Raw genomic sequence first — 21,899 nt, 5'->3', positions numbered from 1 at the left:
AAAGGAAGGGAGATAGAAGGAGGGGGGAGAAGGGTTGAGGCTCGAGGTCTAGCCTTTTAAAGAAATTGATAAATATGGTCAAGTCAGTTTTCTTTGTCTAAAAAATGTTTATTTGATCCTTGTTTCTTAATGGATTTACAAAAGTGATTGGCCGAAATGTTTTGTTTTGATGGAACTGACAAAATCCCATAACGGGTAAGTTTGTACGCAAACAAAATTAATGCTTCTTGCATGAAAAGATTTGATATTAAAGCCAGAATTTGATGGATGAATGTTTGGAAATTATGGTCGCAAGAAATTTGGCCTCTCGGGAACTAATTGTCCAAAAAATATTTTTTTTAATTTAAAAATTTAGAATATCTGGGATTTTTTAAATGAAAAGGACTGCTAGATTCAATTGTACCCAAAATAATGTTGAAAAAAAATCTATCAGATGATTTTTTTAACAAATTCGATTTTGATTTTAAACTTCAAGTTTCAACATATTGTTGATGGAGTTGGGTTGGGGCAAAAAATGTTACTCCTTAACGTTGCAAAATAAAAATCCTAAATATTTTTAGAATAATCTCAGCTCATCTTACCCTGAGCAACCCAAGAGGTCGTACAATACCCCCAAATTTCCAGTGATAAATCAAATTGTCCTAGAATTTCGGAATATCAAGGGAGGGGGGGGAGAGGAGGGAAGGTTCTGATGGGATATCGGAGATTTGAGATGTAGGACGAACAGGTTTCTCCTGGTATAGATAAACACTGTCATGACAGGTTTATTTAATCTTCTCCAGATCTATCTACTCTACTCAATACTGCCACAACTGGGAATCAAGTTTAAACCTAAACACTTCAGGGATATTCGATAATCCGAAATAAATGATAATTTTTTAAAACTGTTTTTATAAAATCAATTACAAAATGATCTATTTAAGTAAATGTATTGAAAGAAATAAGGTTTATGTGTTTATGTGTTTATGTGTTTTTAATATGAGAAATGAATTCTAGGCATCCCTTGTATTCATAAACCGGCTCAATACATGCATTAAACCTGATCGTTTGTAGTTCTAGTTATACCAGTCTACTGGAGTTAGGATATTATATTTCTGTACGTACAAGGAAAACTGTAGTTAGGACTGATATTATACTATATTATACGGATACTTTACTAATATACTTAGATACTGGAGTCAGGACGGATACTCTACTACTAGACTTAGATACTGGAGTCAGGACGGATATTATACTACTATAAAAGGATTCTGGAGTTAGGACAGATATTGTATTTCTGTACAAGGATACTGGAGTCAGGACGGATATTATACTTCTATACAAGGACACTGGAGTTTTGACAGATATTATATTTCTGTACAAGATTACTGGAGTCAGGACAGATATTATACTACTATACAAGGACACTGGAGAAAGGACTAATATTATACTACTGTACAAGAATGGAGTCAGGGCAGATACCCTACTACTATACTTAGATACTGGAGTCAGGACGAATACTCTACTAATATACTTAGATACTCGAGTCAGGACGGATACTAAACTACTAGACTTAGATACTGGAGTCAGGACGGATACTCTACTCTTATACTTAGATACTGGAGTCAGGACGGATACTCTACTACTATACTTAGATACTGGAGTCAGGAAGAAAGCTAAGATTATAACTAAAGTCAGAATGTTTCACGATAAATAAAAAAGGAAAGGAAATTTTATTTTACAATTTCGAACAAACCAAAATTAAAATTGTAAATATGTAATATATATGTATAGTTTTTTCTCCAAAATACTATACTGATCAAATATTGAATGATATTTTAATATCTAGGTTTTCTTGTATAGTTCCGTATTAATCTCCTGACTATATTAGATACAATGAACAAGAAACTAGATATTCATAATCATATTCTTCCAAGGGATTGGCCGGATCTAAAGCAGGTTATGGGGGAGGCAGAAACTTTAGAGAATATGAGAATTTCAAAAACTGAGTTTAGTAAGAATTTGTAAGAATTATCAAGAATTTGCACTTTTAAAATATCTTTTAGCTAAGCTGATTTGAGACTGATAATGCTTGAAATAATTTTTAAAAAGCTTTAATCTTTTTGCAAAATTAAAAAGTCAATAAATACTTATGATTGTTGAAAAATCTTTCACAAAATGCTCAAAGCCATCGCTTTAGGGGTAAGACTAGGCCTTACATATATAAAAACTACAGGGTGTCCTACGAAACATGACAGTTGGTAAATAGTTTTGAATGTCTCCTTCCATATGCTGTATTAGATATTATAGACTTTTTGCAGTTTATCTCTATTTGTAAAAACCTTTTGGTAAAATATGTTTTCAAACAACTTAACAAACTTCACCAACTGTCATGTTTCGTGGGAAACCTTGTATGTTAAATCAAAGATACAATTTGCCACAATATGTTTGTATATAGAAGTACGGGTATGGAGGATGGGTGTCTATGAACCATTGTTGTGGTGCTAATGGGAATGCGCACATGCTCAAAGATGGGAAATTTTTCAGGTAAAACAGAAACAAAACCACACATATCCTTCCCCTATTCAACTCCTCCCCCTATCCCTTTTTAATATTATCTAGTTAGATTTTTCTTTTATTTTCTCTTATTCCTCAGCATTTTACAGTTTTCCTTTAAAAATTTATTTCTTATCCGAATGTTGAAAACTTCTTATTAAAAGAGAATTTAAAGAATGATTTTTTGAGAAAATAATTATGCGTTGCGATCAATATTTTTCTGGGAGTGTTGCTAACATCAAATTGTAAAGTGAGTCGCTTGTTTTTTTTATTTCTGTCTGATATTTTAACTTTAATGTCCTCTTTGTCAATGAAGAAAATAGCGATCTCACTTCATGTCAGATGCAAAGCGTTACATATAATATTTTATTATCTCCAAGCGTTAAAGCTAGAATACGTTCTCAAAATAGAATACTCAAAGAACTCTTTTCTATTTAAACATACCAATGTTTATATTTGAGATGTTACAATTCTAAAATCATTCTATTATTTAAAATTGTCTCTTTTATCCCGAGAATCCCAATTAGAGCATATTAACTTTAATAACAAACCATTATGATGTGTAACACTCGGCAATTAAATGTCAAACACAATGGTAATCGTTTAAATTTGTTTTGACCTATTTTTATTTGTAGAGAAGTTGAGGAGAATTGTTGGGATGCTTCAGCTAGAATTAGAGACATGGATAGAGATGGTATCACGGTTCAAGCTCTTTCTACAGTTCCAGTCATGTTCAGTTACTGGGTAATATTCTAGTCATGTTCAGTTACTGGGTAATATTCTAGTCATGTTCAGTTACTAGGTAATATTCTAGGCATGTTCATTTACTAGGTAATATTCTAGGCATGTTCAGTTACTAAGTAATAGTCTAGTCATGTTTATTTACTGGGTGTAATATTCTAGCCATGTTCAGTTACTATAGGTAATATTCTAGTCATGTTCAGTTACTAAGTAATATTCTAGTAATGTTCAGATGCTGGGAAATATTCTAGTGATTTTTTAGTTACTGGGTATTAGTGTAGTCATGTTCAGTTACTAGGTAGTATTTTAGTCATGTTCAGTTACTAGGTAATATTCTAGTCATGTTCATTTACTGGGTAATAGTCTAGTCATGTTCAGTTACTGGGTAATATTCTAGTCATGTCCAGTTACTGGGTAATATTCTAGTCATGTTCAGTTACTGGGTAATATTCTAGTCATGTTCAGTTACTGGGTAATATTCTAGTCTTGTTCATTTACTGGATAATATTCCAGTCATGTTCAGTTACTAGGTAGTATTATAGTAACTAGTAATGGGTATTAGTGTAGTCATGTTCAGTTTGCGTGTAATATTGTAGTCATGTTCAGTTGCTGGGTAATATTCTAGTGATGTTCAGTTATATAGTGATATTAAAATAAAACTCGCCAGGAATTATCTTCAAATTCAAATTTAGCTGAGTGGCTTGTAGGTTAATTGAATAGTTTAAATCAGTTTTATAAATGTCTCATCATAACTATTTTAAAATTATAAAAGAAATTTAAAGTTACTCACACAAGATAAGTTTAATGACGACCTTAATATTTTTAAAATGTTTGGCATATTAAATTTAAGTTTTGTCTTGTATTTTATATTTAGCAAATAAAGAAACAAGCTTCAAGCTGTGAGCATAAAAATTAATAAATTTTACACAGCAGTCTTTTGTTTTATGTACAGGGTAAACCTCAATCTAGAAGAACCTAATTTATGTATGTTAATTGTGTATATTGAACATGAAACAAGCTAGGCTTACAGTGATAACCAGGAAACTGTAGAGTACTGTAGACTTTTAGGCTCAAGTTATGATTTTAAATAGTCCAAAAACATGAGCCAGAGGAAATTGAGAAGTGTGCACAGCCCATTTTACTTTAATTTTGATTTTTAAGCTACTATATGCTAATTTATTGGCGTTGTAACTACATAAAATACACTTAAATATTGATTAAATGCAAGCTTATTTAAAACAAAGACGCAATAGAAAGTCGTGTTTTATTGTATTGATATATCTTCCTACCACTGTGAAACATCCCATGAGGTTAAAACTTAAAACTAATGATACTGTGGAACCTGTTATTTATTGTTTTGGTAGGTTTTATCAAACCCTGTAAGCAAAAATAGATGCAACCTTATTTAAAAACAAGGACTCGATAAAAAGTCGTCTTTTATTGTTTTTATAGCTTCACTAATACCCTACTGTAGGCTAAACCTGAGGATACTCTGGATGTCTCTAGAATGGTGAATGATAATCTAGCTGGGACTGTAGCTGATAATCCAGATAGGTTAGTAGCTGATAAATCAGCCAGATTAGATCAATGATAATCCAGCTGGGAATACGTACAGCTGATAACCCAGACAGGCCAGTAACTGATTAATCAGCCAGATTATATCAATGATAATCTAGCTGGATCTGTAGATGATAATCCAGATATGTTAGTAGCTGATTAATCCGCCAGATTAGATCAATGATACTCTAATTGGAACTGTAGCTGGATAATTCAAACAGGTTTGTGGCTGATTAATTAGCCAGATTATATTAATGATACTTTATAGCTGGGACTGTTGCTGATAACCCAGACAGGCTAGTAGCTGATTAATCACAAAGATTAGATCAATGATAATCTAGCTGGGACTGTTGCTGACAAAACGGATAGGTAAGTAACTGATTAATTAGCCAGATTAGATCAATTGAACTGAATAATCTGTCCGGTTGAATCAACAGAACTAATTATTCAACCATATTAGATCAATGAATGATCTTTCAGTCAGTAGATCAATGAAACTGATAAATCCATGGAACTTATTAATCAGCGAGGTTAGTTCGATGGAGCTTGTTTATCACCAAGGATAGATCAATAAAACTGATAAATCAGCCGGATTAGATCAATTGAACTGGTCAATGGAACTACGAATGATTATTCATACGAAACAGAAGGTGTATGTAGATTGTAGAGTGTAAAATCAATAATAAAACCTTCAAATTATACAAAAATAAATTATCAATCCTAAAGTTTTTAACTACACACATGCACTGAAAACAGTACACACATGGAAGAATGAAAAAAATATAAAAAAATATAAATAACCCAAAAATTGTCCTGCAGTTACTAATAATGCATTGGTTTCCGTGTTCCCAGGGCTTGATACGGAAGCAAATTTATGGCTCGATAAACAAAGAATTCCAGTAATGTTATCACTTTGTAAGCATGGTTTAGATATTCTAAATAAAGTATAGTGTATAAATACTTTGGAACCCAGCGTAGTTAGTCATAGTAAATCCCACCGTTTACCCGCCTTTTGTCATAAATTACGACTTTAAAGACCCACTCAATCCCAGACTGAACCCATTCCTGTGGGTCTCCCAAAGAGGCAAATCGGTCCTGCTGAATTTCTGAGTTATGATCGGACAAACAAACAAACAGACAAATAGAGATTACAACCTCAATCTCTATACTTTGCTTGTCTGGGTTTGTGTCTGTTTGTTTTTATCCAATAAATGTCAAAACGGCTGAACCGATGAGGCCCAAATTTTGTGTGGGACCTCAATTGTCCCCTGGGAAGGTTTATAGATGATCAAAATTTAAAAAATTAGCCTCCAACAAAGTTCGATTTGCATTACATTTGAAAATCCAAGAAATTCTTTTTAAATCCGCGATATTTTTTTTATTAAACAAGTTATACAAAGAGATGTTCATGAATAGAAGATGGGTGCGAAGCGCCCTGAAAGCCTAGTTATATTTATGTAGAAGCTTTACAAAACCAATGGTTTACTAGAGATAGCGCTAGGCTGAAAAACTTTAACACGCTATATCACAACAGAATCTTGTAGATATGATTGATTAGATTAATGAAGTCAAAAACCCATTTTTATCAAAATTACTAATCAGTGAGAGTTTTAATGAATTAAAGAAGACTTTAAAGGGAGGGTTGAGGTAATTTAAAGCTCCTTTTCAGACTTCATATAATTAAACATATTTGTAGTTTCTCTATTCAAGCAAACAAAGGAGGAACTTGTCAGAATTAAACACATTTTAAGCATGGAACCAACGATTATTTATTCCAAATTATTATCCAGATAATAATTTTCTAATCCCTACATCTTTTAAACATAACTTCGTAGACCTAGGATTATTCAATCTATGAATTCTTTTAGATCTAATAATCTAAGTTTAAAATATATTATCAAGTTGCAAAGATATAGGTAGAATTCTTTTATTCGCAATTTGAAGAACCTAAAGCTTCTTATTTTATCAAAATCCTTTTCCAAAAAAGTTTTGATTATAAAATTAATATTTGTTTAGGTTTATAGGCCTGGGTACTATTCCTATGCAGGCTCCTGAACTTGCAGTACAAGAGATGAAGAGGGCAGTAGGTAAACAAACATTTTAAAGGAGATGGAGAGGGTAGTATGTAAACAAATATTATAAAGGGACTGTTAATAAAGATGAAGAGGGTAGTTGGTAAACAAATATTATAAAGGGACTGTTAATAAAGATGAAGAGGGTAGTAGATAAACAAATATTATAAAGGGACTGTTAATAAAGATGAAGAGGGTAGTAGGTAAACAAATATTATAAAGGGACTGTTAATAAAGATGAAGAGGGTAGTAGGTAAACAAATATTATAAAGGGACTGTTTAAGGAGATGAAGAGGACTGTAGGTAAACAAATATTATGAAGGGACTGCAGTTAATAAAGATGAAGAGGGTAGTAGGTAAACAAATATTATAAAGGGACCGTTAATAAAGATGAAGAGGGTAGTAGGTAAACAAATATTTTAAAGGGACTGTTTAAGGAAATGAAGAAGGAAGAAGGTAAACAAATATTTTAAAGGGACCGTTTAAGGAGATGAAGAGGGTAGTAGGTAAACAAATATTATAAAGGGACCGTTAATAAAGATGAAGAGGGTAGTAGGTAATCAAAAATTATAAAGAGACTGTTAATAAAGATGAAGAGGGTAGTAGATAAACAAATATTATAAAGGGACTGTTAATAAAGATGAAGAGGGTAGTAGGTATACACAAATGATAAAGGGACTGTTAATAAAGATGAAGAGGGTAGTAGATAAACAAATATTATAAAGGGACTGTTAATAAAGATGAAGAGGATGGTAGGTAAAGAAATATTATAAAGGGACTATTAATAAAGATGAAGAGGGTAGTAGGTGAACAAATCTTATAAAGGGAATGTTCATGAAGATGAAGAGGTAGTAGGTAAACAAATATTATAAAGGGACCGTTAATAAAGATGAAGAAGGTAGAAGGTAAACAAATATTATAAAGGAAATTTTCATGAAGATGAAGAGGGTAGTAGGTAAACAAATATTATAAAGGGACCGTTAATAAAGATGAAGAAGGTAGTAGGTAAACAAATATTATAAAGGGACTGTTAGTAAAGATGAAAAGGATAATTGGTTAAAAACATTTTAAAGGGAATGTTTATGAAAATGAAGAGGATAGAAGGCAAACAAATAGTTCTTTTGATTATTGTACGTACAAATACATTAAATATACAATAACAGTAACAATACAAGTTCCATTTCCTGATGAAAAGAATTATTGTTGCAAAAAAGAAGATTTTAGTTCTGTAAGATTTGCTACTGACAGATGTAGTTGTTGTAGTAAAGTTGAAGCACTAGCTGGACAATAAATTGGAGATTCTTTATTTATCTTTTACAATAGTTTCAAATAAAGTTTTCAAGCTCATATGATACGGGATAGGGTAGGGTAGTTCGGAGTACAGGATAGGGTAGGGTAGTTCGGAGTACAGAATAGGGTAGTTCGGAGTATAGGATATATAGGGTAGTTCGGAGTTCAGGATATAGTAACTCGGAGTATAGAATATGGTAGTTCGGAGTATAGAATATGGTGTTTCGGAGTATAGGGTAGGGTAGTACGAAGTATAGGGTATGGTAGTTCGGAGTATAGAATATGGTGTTTCGGAGTTTAGGGTATGGTAGTTCGGAGTATAGAATATGGTGTTTCGGAGTATAGGGTATGGTAGTTCGGAGTACAGGATAGGGTAGTTTTGAGTACAGGTTTGGGTAGTTCGGAGTACAGGATAGGGTAGTTTGGAGTAATGGATAGGCTAGTTTGGAGTATAGGATAGCGTAGTTCGGAGTACAGGATAGGGTAGTTTGGAGTATAGGATAGGGTAGTTCGGAGTACAGGATAGGGTAGTTCGGAGTACAGGATTTGGTAGTTCGGAGTATAGGATAGGGTAGTTCGGAGTATAGGATAGGGTAGTTTGGAGTACAGGATAGGGTAGTTCGGAATATATAGGATAAGTTCGAAGCTCAGAATATATATACTATAGAATAACAGGTGGCACCTGTATTGGTATGACATTGTGAACATACCAATACACGTTATTGTGTACATGTAGTATATTCTGAGGTTCGAAGTATAGAATAGGGTAGTTTGGGGTACAGGATAGGAGGGTAGTTTGGAGTATTGGATAGGGTAGTTTGAGTACAGGATAGCGTAGTTTGGAGTACAGGATAGGGTAGTTCGGAGTACAGGATAGGGTAGTTCGGAGTATAGGATAGGATAGTTCGGAGTATAAGATACAGTAGTTCGGATCAAAGTCAGAGTATTTTAAATTAGAATAGAGAATTTTAAGAATACTTTCTGTATTTTAAGGTTTTAGCTTTAGAAGATTTTTTTTGAACAATACATATTAGAGAAATTACAACATGTATGAATTTAGTGGGAAGAAAATTTAATAAATTACACCAATTCAGATATGCATTCATGTTCTTATCTATCAATTATTCAATCAGTCAATCTATATATATATCCATCTATTTTTTGCCTAAGTATGATAAATCCTAGAAGAGTTATTATACCGAAGTACGGAGATTGTAGAGACTATATAANATTTAATCAGAATCCTCTTAAGAAATTTGTCTGATTGCATTAATGGACTTCGATATCAATATATATATATACATACATATATATATACACATATATATTGATATATATATGTACATATATATATGCATACTTACTTCCGATTATGATAAAGAACAATAGAACAGGAGTCCTGTTCTAATTTTATGGATGTAAAACTATTTATCTACGAGAATGGAACTTTTTTAGATTTCCCATTTGAAATTTATGAAACTTTTCTCGATTCCAGAATGAAAAAGTTGTTCACAAATGAAAAGCAAGAAATGATCAAGAATGCACGAACAAAGTAGTGAACCATGGCTCTCATGTTGGATCTCATGTTGTACGTAAAATAATGCTTGTTTTCCTGTTTTCTAGGAGAACTGAAGTTTCCTGGATTCCAGATAGGATCCCATGTTGGAGAATGGAATCTTGATGCTAAAGAACTTTATCCAATTTATAAAGTAAGCTGCTACTTTAATCCTATCAACTTCAAATAATCCTCCATCTTAATTCTTCAAAATCTGACATTTTTGAAAGCAAAAACTTTACAACTTTGTTTAATAACAATTTTTTACTCAATCATGGTTAATGACTCTTAGTTTTAAATTTTTTTTACAAAAAACTTGAAATTAACAAAAAACAAATAAGAGAAGTTATCGAGGAATTCCAAAACTAATCCAAATTGGTTCTAACAAAGGAATTGAGTTTTGTTCACAAACTCTGATTTTCTGAACCCTATATATTTGCATTTCAATGTCAGAGACCTTAGATATTTCAAACTATGAAGTATTTTAGATCAAATAATGATAGTTTGAAATATCAAAGGTGAACATAATCAGGTTGCAAAGATATAGCGATTTGAAAATCAGAATTTGTGGCTAAAACTCAGTTCCTTTAAAGATATTCTCTGAAAATGGCACGAGAAATTGTCTAGTATGATGCAATGGATCTGAAAATTTCCCCTTTCCAGGTCACCAAAAAAAAATATCTGTACATCCCAGATATTTTGGGTGATTCTCGAAAAAAACATTTTTGAAAAGTGCAGTAATTGAGAAATTAGGCAAATTCTATTAAAGGGAGTGACTTTCTCCGGGATATTAAATAATTGAAAAAAAAAACAAGTTTCTTCTGCAGACTGAAACAACTAGTGAAATATTACAAATGACTTCATGCCCTTATTAAAAAAGTATTCACTGTAAAAATGTTTCATTGGTATTAAATGAATCCCACAGTTTTTCTCTACAATACTGCACTTTCAGGTAAATTACCATGTCTCGAAAGACACTCCCTTTAAAAAAAACCCTAAGTTTTAGAAACCAGAGGTCTTCGTAGAATCTTTGATTCCGAAACTAAAATCTTAAATCTAGGAATCTAGGAATCCCTAGAATGAGAAGACTTGTGTGTATGTATTTACGCTTGGGTTACCCTATTGTAATCTAGAATTAGAATTAGTATACATTTATGCTTTAGTCCTGTATTTTCTCCAACAACATTAATGTATATAGTTAATAGTAATAGCAATTTTATATGGGCGTACAATGGATTTTTTTTTTCAGGGGGTTGGGCAAAATAGCGTGAAGAACTGGTATTTATTAGGGGTTTTGGATAGTTGGGTCACTGCGCCCTTAACCACCCCCCTTGCCATCGACCTTGAGCAGTAACATATATTTTGAAAATAAAAATTAGATAATTAAGCAAAATTATAAATATTGATAAATTGACTGACTATCCAGATTGTAAAACAGTCACTCCATTGCACAGATTCATAACCTTCTTTATAGTTTTAATAAGAGCGTAATAACAAATAAAAAGATTTGTTGATACTGAAATCAAATGTTGATAAAATAAAAACAAACATTTTTTTAAAATCTTTAATTTCTATTCCGTATTCTTAGACAAATTAGCAAAAATGGTAGATAAACTTTCTCTAGAAGACCAATTTAAAATGTTGTTGTTGATGAGAATCGCGTTGAACGAATGTTGTTGACATATTTAATTTGGATTTATTGTAAATTAAATTGGATAAAATATTGAACTCCATGTTTAGATTTTAAATTGATGTAATGATTGAGCAAATTATTCTTATTATTTATATTTTAAATATTTTAAATCATAAATGTTATTTCAGAAGTAAATTTCAAGCATGTATCATTATTTGCAAGCACTATTTACGGGGGATAAAAATTGAAAAAGATTTTTTTATGATAATTTACTTTGCGTTGATTGTACGTATGCTTCTTATTTAAAGCGTTTTACTGCGAGCATGGGTCCAAAGATGTCTTATAACTTTACGCCAAAATAAAATATCTATATAGGCCAACAATATATATTTTTAAAGGGACTGTCAACACATATTAAATTATAATTAAATAATGAAGATATTTTTGTATTTTAATTTTTGAACTAATGGTTTCAATTATGACTACTTTGAAAAATGATTGACTTGAGGAATTTTGCAACACATCCCAAAAAGAAAAATGTCAGAATTTAAATCTTTTTTTCATATAAACAGTTATGAATTATCTGAATGAGGGGAAGGAGGGGCCGGTGGTGGGGGGCTGTCATAGGAAGTCATAGATCAATTTCAGAATTGAAAGATATTTTTGTAAAGCATAACTTTTAACCTTTTAAAGTAGATTTGAGATGCTTTTAATTATTGACTCTTTTATTTTGAAATTAATTTTGTTTAATTGCAGACTGCTGAGGATCTCGGAGCAGCACTTTTCGTTCATCCTTGGGACATGCTTTCAGGAGGCAGGTCAGTTTAGTATACATTTAGACATGCTCTCGAGAGGTAGGTCAGTTTAGTATACATTTAAACATGCTCTCGATAGGCAGGTCAGTTTAATATATATTTAGACATGCTTACAGTAGGCAGGTCAGCTTAGTATACAATTAGAAATGTTCTCAGGAGGCAGGTCAGCTTAGTATACATTTAGACATGCTCTGGAGAGGCAGGTCAGTTTATTATACATTTAGACATGCTCTGGAGAGGCAGGTCAGTTAAGTATACATTTAGACATGCTCTCGAGAGGTAGGTCAGTTTAGTATACATTTAGACATGCTCTCGAGAGGTAGGTCAGTTTAATATATATTTAGACATGCTTACAGTAGGCAGGTCAGCTTAGTATACAATTAGAAATGTTCTCAGGAGGCAGGTTAGTTTAGTATACATTTAGACATGCTCTGGAGAGGCAGGTCAGTTTATTATACATTTAGACATGCTCTGGAGAGGCAGGTCAGCTTAGTATACAATTAGACATGCTCTCAGGAGGCAAGTTAGTTTAGTATATTTTTAGTAAATGGACGTTAGTTGTAATAATGCGCCGCTTTGATTTTGGTGTTAGAGTAATTATATGCCAAAAGTGTATAAACGAGAGGGGCCTGAGCTTTCTATCTTGAAAGACAGATACCTGAGAATAGTGCTAGAGTCATATCTGGTTTGATATTGACAAAAGTATTATTGAACGGAATAGTTCGTGACTGAGTTGTATCTTGTAATTTGTACCGATCTAAAAGTCTTTGTTGGAGTAGGGCATTTACTACATACAATTAGACATGCTCTCAGGAGGTCTAAATGGCGGGGATAGGCATACAGGGGTAGACCTTCTGTCTCAATCTTGTGCTTAACCTGATACTCTGGAAGTTGATCAGGAGGGCGAGGATTCCAGACTACAGGGAACTTGTCCAGGAGAGACGAGATATCAGGGGCCAGCTTGGAAATTGAGGCGATGGAAAAATCGGCGGGTAAACACATGAGAGAGATGCTTCAAAGATGAGCGTTCAATTACATGACGTCTTGCTGGATCCACCAGGAGATCGGATTCTGCTAAAAAATCCGCTCCAAGAATAGGATTATCCACGGAGACAAGCAAGAACGGAAACTGGAAATGGCGATCTCCAAACTGAAGAGGGAGAGTTCTGCATCCCCAAGATTTTTTCGGTCTGCCATCAGCCATCAGGAGACGAGGGTCAGTTGGGGCTGCAGAAGACTGATGAGGAAAAACAGAGCAAGACACTCCGGTATCCACCAGGAACTGACGATTTGTTAAAACATCAAGCAGATTGATTAGCAACCCGCCGACGGGAAGACTGTTTAATTCCTCCTCCTCCAGTCGGCTCTGGAGTTTCCCTGGAAACTGCATGGATGACGGCAATTATTAGCACTAGCGCCAAATCTTTTGTGAAAATAAAAATCACCAGAGTTAACAGGACCTGGATTCTGGCTTCGACGAACAGGTGATAAGCTTCCTTGTCTTCGAGAAACAAACCAAGAAACAAACTACCAAGGACCTCATCTTCAGGGAAAAGTGCAAGCACAGAGATCATCATGGCCATTGGACGACGGTCTCCCGTGCAGGATGATGGATAACTTTCACAACTCTTTGCCAGAGAGTAAAAGTGTATGATGAAACTAACTTGGCATTGTGATCCTCTTAGGGAGTAGCAAACAAGGATGTTGAGGTCATGATGAGACTACAGAAAGAAACCATGATGGCTTGCGGTAGCTTCTGAACAACATATTCCAATTCCGTCCGTGATTGCGTGACCTTGGCGTTATGAAAATCGGACTCAGCGTGCAGGAACCACAGGTCAGGGTCTTCAGTCCAAAAATCCGGAAGTTTGACGGCGATTTTGCTGACAAAGTTTGTTGTGACAGGATTCTGATCAGCCATGATGACAACGGGAGCAGATCTCACTAGATTTGTCGATGTAGATCACTGAATGTTCGTATTAGGAATCACCAATTTAGAAGTCATGAGTTCGGACTCTAAGAACGAGACTAGGCTAGTTCAGTAACTATATATTTTGCATAGAAAAATATCGAGATCAACAACTTTTAAAATATCACATAATAAATATATTTGGTTTGGCTTTGGGCGACAGAATTCTAGATGTGGACATATCGTCTTCCACATTATGTTATTAAGACACTCTAAGTACTGGTTACCATGGTTAGTTGGTATGCCTGCTGTATGAATGAATTTATGTTATTTAGACACTCTAGTAACTGGTTACTAGAGATGTCAACGATAGTGTAACGTAACGTAAAATGTACGTTTTTGTATGTTACGTTACAATAATGTGTAACGTTTGGATATATTCTATATTACGTGAACGTTAAACGTTAACGTTATAGGAGCTCATACCTAACGTTAACGTTAAACGTTAACGTTAGAGGAATTTAACCCCAACATTAGCGTTTTGTGGAAATGTAACGTTATTTGTCTAATATCTACAACTTTTTTGACCATAACGTAAAGAAATGTTTTATTTCCAAGGGGAGCTTGAAAGTCTAACGTTTGAAAAATGAATTGTGATTTGATTGAATATCGTAACGAAAGGATTTGTATTTCAAAGTTCAACTTATAAAAAGTGTAACGTTGTATAACTGAAAAATGAATTACTGTTTATGAAAACGTTTTGAAACGTTTTCCCTTAAAGAATAATGAGAAATTCAACGTTGCAAAAATGGATAATTATTTTGATAATCAGGAAACGAAAGTTTTTTTTACAGAGTAAAATTTTAATAATGTAAACGTATAATATTTAAAAAAATGTAATTCTGTAAATCATAATGTTTCATAACTTTTCTCTGAATACTAAATTGATTAGTCTAACGTTAGATATATATGTCTGATGAAAATGTTGTTCATATAACGTTAGACTATGAGGGCTGAGTTTTAATTTCAAAAGTGTAACAATAATTCTGTCAATGAAAACGTCTCTAATATATCAATGTAAGAGATTCGACTGATGATTATAATAGCAAAGACTTATGTTTTTTCATTTCAAGTTCAAAGAAAATGAGTTTATGCCAAAAACTTTTATTTTCATTTAATATATCTTTACAACCCGATGTCGTAGACCATTAATATTGAAATATTCAAGGTTTAAACCATTGGGTTGGAAAGATAAAGGGATTAGCAAATTTGAAAAAAAAACTAAAGTGTAAACAAGTTTTTTTGTAACATGCTATTAGTGAAAATTCAAATCTTATAAATGTTTCTTGGACATCTTGTTTGATGAAACCCACTAAAACTCTGGAAAAGGAAGACGACATTAAGAAATTTTACATATGCATTTTCTGTTATAAAGCAAAGATTTACTAATTGTAAAAAAATCAACTTAAGTGGAACGGGTCTGTGAACAAACACAATTGCTGGGTTTCATATTTATTTGATTACTTGAAATCATAACTTCTGTTGGCATGGTTCATGTATTAGGTTGAAAAATTTAGAAATGTAGATACTTACTAAAATGCAACAATATTTTATCAATTTGAAAATGCAATTATGTTCAAATTTTTATAAAATTTTTGAATAGAAAAAACTGATTTTTTAATTTATTTTTTTTTAAAAGAAAAAAATGTTAAATAATTTTATTTCGCGTTGTTTGTGTTAAAAAAAATTTAGCACTTGTCTTACTATATTTGATATGTTTAACCCCAAACATGAACTCTGAAAGCATTTTTAGTGTGGTCTGTAAACTAAAGCTAATGCCGTTTTTTTACTCACTTTGTAAGTAACATAAAAAAAAAACACAAAAAGAACACAAAACTCGCCACAAATTATAATTTTCTAATCTCTACATCTTTGCAAGCTGGTGTTGTAGACTTTTGATATTTCAAGCTATGACTTCTGTTAGATAAGAATGTCTAAAGGAATTGTTCACAAACTTATATTTCTAATCCCGATATCTTTGCTACCCAATGTTGTAGGCTTTAGATCTTTTAAACTATGAATTCTGTTAGATAGAAGAAAAGGGTCAGTCTGCATTGCGTAAACAAAAAGAAAAAATTAACCCTAAACTAATCTAAAATAATTTAGAACTACTGCTCCACATGCAAAAGTGGTTTGCCTTGCCGAATTTTAACTCATTTAATGAAGTGTCCCAAAACATGTCTATTTTTTAAGCTCGCCAAATACACGATGATAATTTCAAGTGATCCTCAATTTAAAGAGGGCCATGCTCGATTCCCAATGATAATGTTTAAACCTTTATCTGATTGATGATTTGAAATTTAGGAGTGTTTTCCATAGGGTTGCGAATTGACAATTTAATATTGGAGATATCGCCGTAAGGCCTAAAAAATATTTTTTAAAAATAAATATGATACATCATTTTCTTGGAAATTTCATGTTGAATTCAGACTCGAAAACCATTTTTAAATATATTAAATCTGATGGTTTTATAACTTTTTAATGTTTTTTAGCTCTGACTCACTCAATTTTCAATTTTTTAAAAAGCTTTTCAGATTTTAATTTAGCATTGAATTTCCAAGAAAATGATGTATAACTTGAAAATAAAAAATAATTTTTTTTTGTGGCCTTACGGTGAAAACGCATCGACTTCCGGTGGGCGGTTGGCTCTATTCCAATATTGATCACCCCTACTGGACATGCCACTCCATAAATGGAAGGTTACTTAAAATTACGTCTCTAGTCCCTTAAAGACACACTTTGAGTTGAAAGTCTAATGCTAAAAACTTTCATTTACAAATTTTAAAAATCGTTAAAAATAAAAATATTATAACATCTTTATATTGCATAATGCATATTCTTCTACACATTCTCTAAAAAGGTTAACAATACAACAGCAACATACAGGGTGAGTTAAAAAATGTAATTATCTTGCAATGCTTTCATTTAGAAACAATGTTTTTTTAATAAAGTCTAACGTTAGAAACATTAAAGCTTGAACAACGCAACGTATAGAATATTTTTTCAAACCTTAGAAACGAAACGAATAAACAGTTTTGATTGTCAGTTTTAAAAAAGTGTAACAAAAAAGTTTTCACAATAACGTTTCGATAAATCGTAACGTAAGAAAAGGTGCATTTTAGTAAAATTTCTAAACGTAATTAAAAGAGTTTGTATTTATGTTATTTAGACACTCTAAGTACTGGTTACCCTGGTTAGTTGGTATGCCTGCTGAAACTGCTACAGCAATCTGTTCTCTTTTAATGGGTGGAATCCTTTACCAGTTCCCTAAGCTCAAGGTAGAAAGGAGAAGCGCGTCAAATTTGGAATCAAAGGAAATGTGAGTTTACTGGTTCAGTAGTCGATATTTATATAAATACCATGAAGACGACTTTTATATTTAAGTTTTTTAAAATTACAAGTTTACAAACAAATTCCATGTTTATGTGTATCCATGATGATTGAAAGCAATTGTTAGAAATCCAAATTAAAATCGAAAGTCGTCTTCATTGTGTTGATATATATGATAACGACTGTATTCTACAAATATAAAAGCTTCTCTAAATCTTAAATCTCAAGGCGGAAAGGAAGTAAATACCTGTCTCACTGTATAATTGTTCCATTCTTTATTGCAACCTGATGCCGTAGACCTCTTATATTATGTTCTCTGATTTTTGAAAAAATATTTAAGATTTAAAGATATTGGGGTTAAAAAATGTATTTTCGAAATATTACGGCTTTGGTTCAACTTTATATCCAGGCTGAAAATCAATTTTTTGCCTATTGTTTAATAGATTTTAAATTAGACTATAGATATTAGAATATTTTTAGAGAATCTATTTTGTAATTTTAGGTTTGTTTTGCTCATGGTGGAGGTTCGTTTCCGTACACTGCAGCTAGAATACAACATGGATACAATGTAAGATAATCTTTTCATATCAAACTATAAACTCATGTGCTATCCCGACATATTCTATATATGGTAATAAACAAGTTTGATTTTGCACTCCATTGTGTGTAAAATGAAAACTAGAGGCGCAACGACGCAGCAAAGTCATTCCAAGTGTTTTGCGTATATTAATAATACTTCCAGAAAACTAAGTTTAAAAAAGAATTAATTAATTCAAAAATGCAAAAACTCATTTAAATAATACTTTTGCTTGAAAAAAAAACTACTTAAAAAGACCAAACGTAAATTTTGTTTAGGTGAGACCAGATTTGTGCGCTACAGACTGTAACATCCCTCCTTTGGACTTTTTGGGTAAATTCTGGACAGATTCTCTAGTTCATGATCCCGGGGCACTCAGGTAGATAACATTCTCTAGTTCATGATCCCGGGGCACTTAGGTAGATAAAATTCTAGTTCATGATCCTGGGGCACTTAGGTAGATAACATGCGGGAAAAGTTCCTCTTTTGTGGATTTTGACTAAACTTAATAAAACTGTTGAACCGATTCGAGTCAAAATTTTGTAATGGAATTAAGCACTTGTCTCGAACTTTTTTTCCAATCGGTTTATCTTTGCAACCTGGTGGGTTAGACCCCTAATTATTTCAATCAAGACATGGTATGAACTATTAAGGGTTTCCATGACAAAAGGTTTCAAAAATAAAGGATTAAAAAATTAAAGCTTGTAGCAAGTAATCTGTTTCTTTACAAATACTACATGAAAACTGCATGAGAAATAAAACTACAGTTTTAAATTGGTTGTTCTAATTGTTTTGTAGATTAAATCATTTAATAAGTTGATGCTCATTATTGTCCAATTTTGCAATCTTTTTTTTAGAATACAGCGGGAATTATAAAACTGTCTAAACTGCACAATGGGTTTTTCTTCATTAAATTGTCTAAAGTCATAACTTGAGTCTAAAGTCGTCTTCCTATTCCACAGTTTAATGGGTTCTACCGTATAAATATCCTTGCATTAAAACAATAATTGATTCTTTCTCTGGTTTTAGTATAATAATTCTTGTGTTTATATTGGCTCTGTCAGCAATAAGTAATTTATAAAGAAAAGTTATATTTTTCTTGGGTACAATTGAATGCATATATATAGTGTAGAGATTAATGATAAGTTTGATATCAATGGATTTTTCAATCTTGGACGGCAGGGGCGTTTTATAGTAAATAAAGAAAGGATAGGGTTACAAACGGACAACTTTGCTAGTACATATGATTTTAAATTCAGCATTTTTTTGGAAGTTTAGCTTTTGCTTTATAAAATGCGTTTAAATCCCCCCTGTTCAGGTTACTCCTTGAGGTTATAGGAGAAGATAGAGTAATGTTGGGAACAGATTATCCATTTCCTCTTGGTGAAGTTAAAATCCTGGATACCTATCCGGGTAAAGTAATAACAGACAATCATACACTCTCAGAAACGACAAAGGTAAAGAATTAATTTGATCTTTTTTTCATGGCTTTTAACTGAAAAAAAAATTAAACGTTTGTTTTAGATTTTTCAAAAAGATTTAAATATATAGGAAGAGACCAAATATGATATAATTCAAGAAGTCTTAAATATAAAGTTATATAATTTTTCTTTATAAAATTTCATTATCAATTTTTGAAAGAAAAGTGTGAACCTTAATAAACAAAATGTGATTTTTTTTTTAAATTCTGGAAAAGATTTAGAAATAATAAAATATTTGTGAAAAAATAGCAAAGTTTTAAAAACTGTATCATAAAATATGTAACAATTTTTAGCTTAAAGTTTTGTTTTTAGATTGAAGTGTTTTGCTTGTTTATTTTTAGTAAAAGTTTTTAAAACTTACTTCACACTTTTATTTTTGCTTGAGTGCGGTTGGCATGTCAGGTTTGAAACACATTTTGTAAAGAAATCAAAAACAAAACCACAATCTTGAAAGTGAGAGCAGAAAACAACAATTTCGTAAATAAAGTTATGCTCTGCAAAAATAAAAAAATGTTTGACAATGACTTACTCTTAAAAAACAGTATGCTGTTTTAAATTTACTTTCTCATCAAAGCAACAGTCAGATGAGAGCATACGCATTCTCATCTTCTCATCAGTGCTATGGAGAGTCGCACCAGACTCACTCAGATCTGAATTGATTCGGTCCAGGTAGAGTGATATTCCTGTTGTGTGCAATGTCCCGTAAAATTCCAAAACAGAGCGAGTGGGATTGAATTTTGTAGATCCAGAAAAATAATTAAATTAGTATTTATTTAGGGTTAGGTTAGGTTAAGACACTTTCTGGGCCGAGCGCTGCGGCTAGGAGAGGCTAGGGGGCCGAGCGATGCGGCCACATGTCTTACATTTAAGACCCCACCAGCTGCCAGTCTCTACGCAGGCATCCTACAGATATTATTTTTCTGGATCTACACAATTTAATCCCCCTCTCTCTGTTTTTGAATTTTACGGTGCATTGCACACAACATGAATCCCACTCTGCCTTAGGTCCAAAGCTACTCTGCATGGCACTGATGAGAATGCCTGCATGCTATCATCTGACTGGGTCAGTAACTGCATTTAAACAGTGATATAAATCTTTCTCTTGTAAATGCTTTCTAGGTAAAGTCTAAATTATCTTATGCTAATTTGAAATTATGTTTAGGAAAAATTGTTGTTCAGCAATGCAATGGAGTTTCTCAACCTAGATCCTACCAAATACTAATCAAATCAATTAAAATCTGATAACGTACATGACTGCCAAAGCTGATCAAGTGATTATCACAATGGTTCACATAAGAATGACTATCAGAGCTGATAACGTGCCTTACACACGTGATTACGTGACTTGACTTACATCGTCATTAAACAGCTGACAAGTTAGTTTACATCTAGCCACGTGACTATTCAGCTGATAACGTAACTAACACAGCTGATCACATGACTTTCAGAGCTGATAACGTGACTTGCAAAGCTGCAGTTACATAACCCTACAGCTAATCAGGAATCTTTGTGATAATACGTGAGCTTTAAAAGTATAAGACTAGTTCAGTTCAAATAGATTATCAAGTACAATAGGTGGCAACAGAGAAATGGACCAATTATACACGACGTCACAAGTGTCAAATATAACAAGAAAAACGAAATTTTCTCACAGTAGTTCACATGTTTTCCAAGATTAAATAAAAAAGTGTAAAACAGAAAATAAAGAACACATACATTTGCACTTATTTTACTGTAAGATAAGCACTTTATTTTAAAGTTATCACTATTATTAATAATCAGAAAAATCAGGTTGACACTTGTGACGTCAGAATACAGCTGTGCTGAAAGTGTAAAAATTCTATGTTGCCATCTATTGTACTAGAAGTCTAGAATCTATTTGGTTCAGTGAAATTAAGTTCTGACCTTAAAGGATTCCTGATTTGACTGCGAAAGTTTGCTTTTGAAGTTTATCTAAATTTACGCAGGTTTTCATTTTCATGAATCATGATTGTTGTAGTTATAGTTTTCAATTTTACAGATAAAGGTATTTTTTACGTGAAAATGAATGAAATACATACTTTTTATCACAAATGATATGTTTTCAGTAAAAGCTTTTAACAATATGTTTTATCCTTTAAAGTGTTGTCAGTTTTAACATATTAAGATGACAATTTATCTTGGCTCACAAAAATTTAAATCAATGTATGTGCATTGTACAGCTAGGTGATCAAATGATTTGCAAAATAATCGTGACTAAAAAGCTGATAATTTTTCCGCTGAATATAATAATTAAGTAGATTCACACTTTATCTTGGAAAAATAATTAAAATATATAAAGTTTAGAGTAATGTTTTGTTTTAGA

The 21,899-nt window shown here is 32.4% G+C and overlaps 1 protein-coding gene across 2 annotated transcripts; it reads left to right on the top strand.

The window, feature by feature from the left end:
- The first annotated feature begins 1,838 nt into the window (after positions 1–1,838).
- LOC111707302 (2-amino-3-carboxymuconate-6-semialdehyde decarboxylase) lies at positions 1,839–21,182 on the top strand. 2 transcript variants are annotated; one of them, XM_023480384.1, is made up of 12 exons: positions 1,839–1,938; positions 2,438–2,526; positions 3,171–3,279; positions 4,751–4,830; positions 6,850–6,920; positions 9,819–9,904; positions 12,140–12,201; positions 17,337–17,445; positions 18,000–18,065; positions 18,353–18,453; positions 19,393–19,531; positions 20,718–21,182. In XM_023480384.1, exons 1-12 carry the CDS (start codon positions 1,876–1,878, stop codon positions 20,775–20,777), a joined length of 1,035 nt encoding a protein of 344 aa, XP_023336152.1. In that variant the 5' UTR covers positions 1,839–1,875; the 3' UTR covers positions 20,778–21,182. The 2 variants fall into 2 exon arrangements, with proteins under 2 accessions (XP_023336152.1, XP_023336153.1); XM_023480385.1 differs by lacking the exon at positions 20,718–21,182 and having other exon boundaries at positions 18,353–18,493; positions 19,393–19,480.
- The last annotated feature ends 717 nt before the right edge of the window (positions 21,183–21,899 follow it).

This window comes from Eurytemora carolleeae, unplaced genomic scaffold (assembly GCF_000591075.1).
Source record: "Eurytemora carolleeae unplaced genomic scaffold, Eaff_2.0 scaffold517, whole genome shotgun sequence".
NCBI classification, from domain to species: domain Eukaryota; kingdom Metazoa; phylum Arthropoda; class Copepoda; order Calanoida; family Temoridae; genus Eurytemora; species Eurytemora carolleeae.
This window is presented reverse-complemented; position numbering and strand designations above follow the sequence as displayed.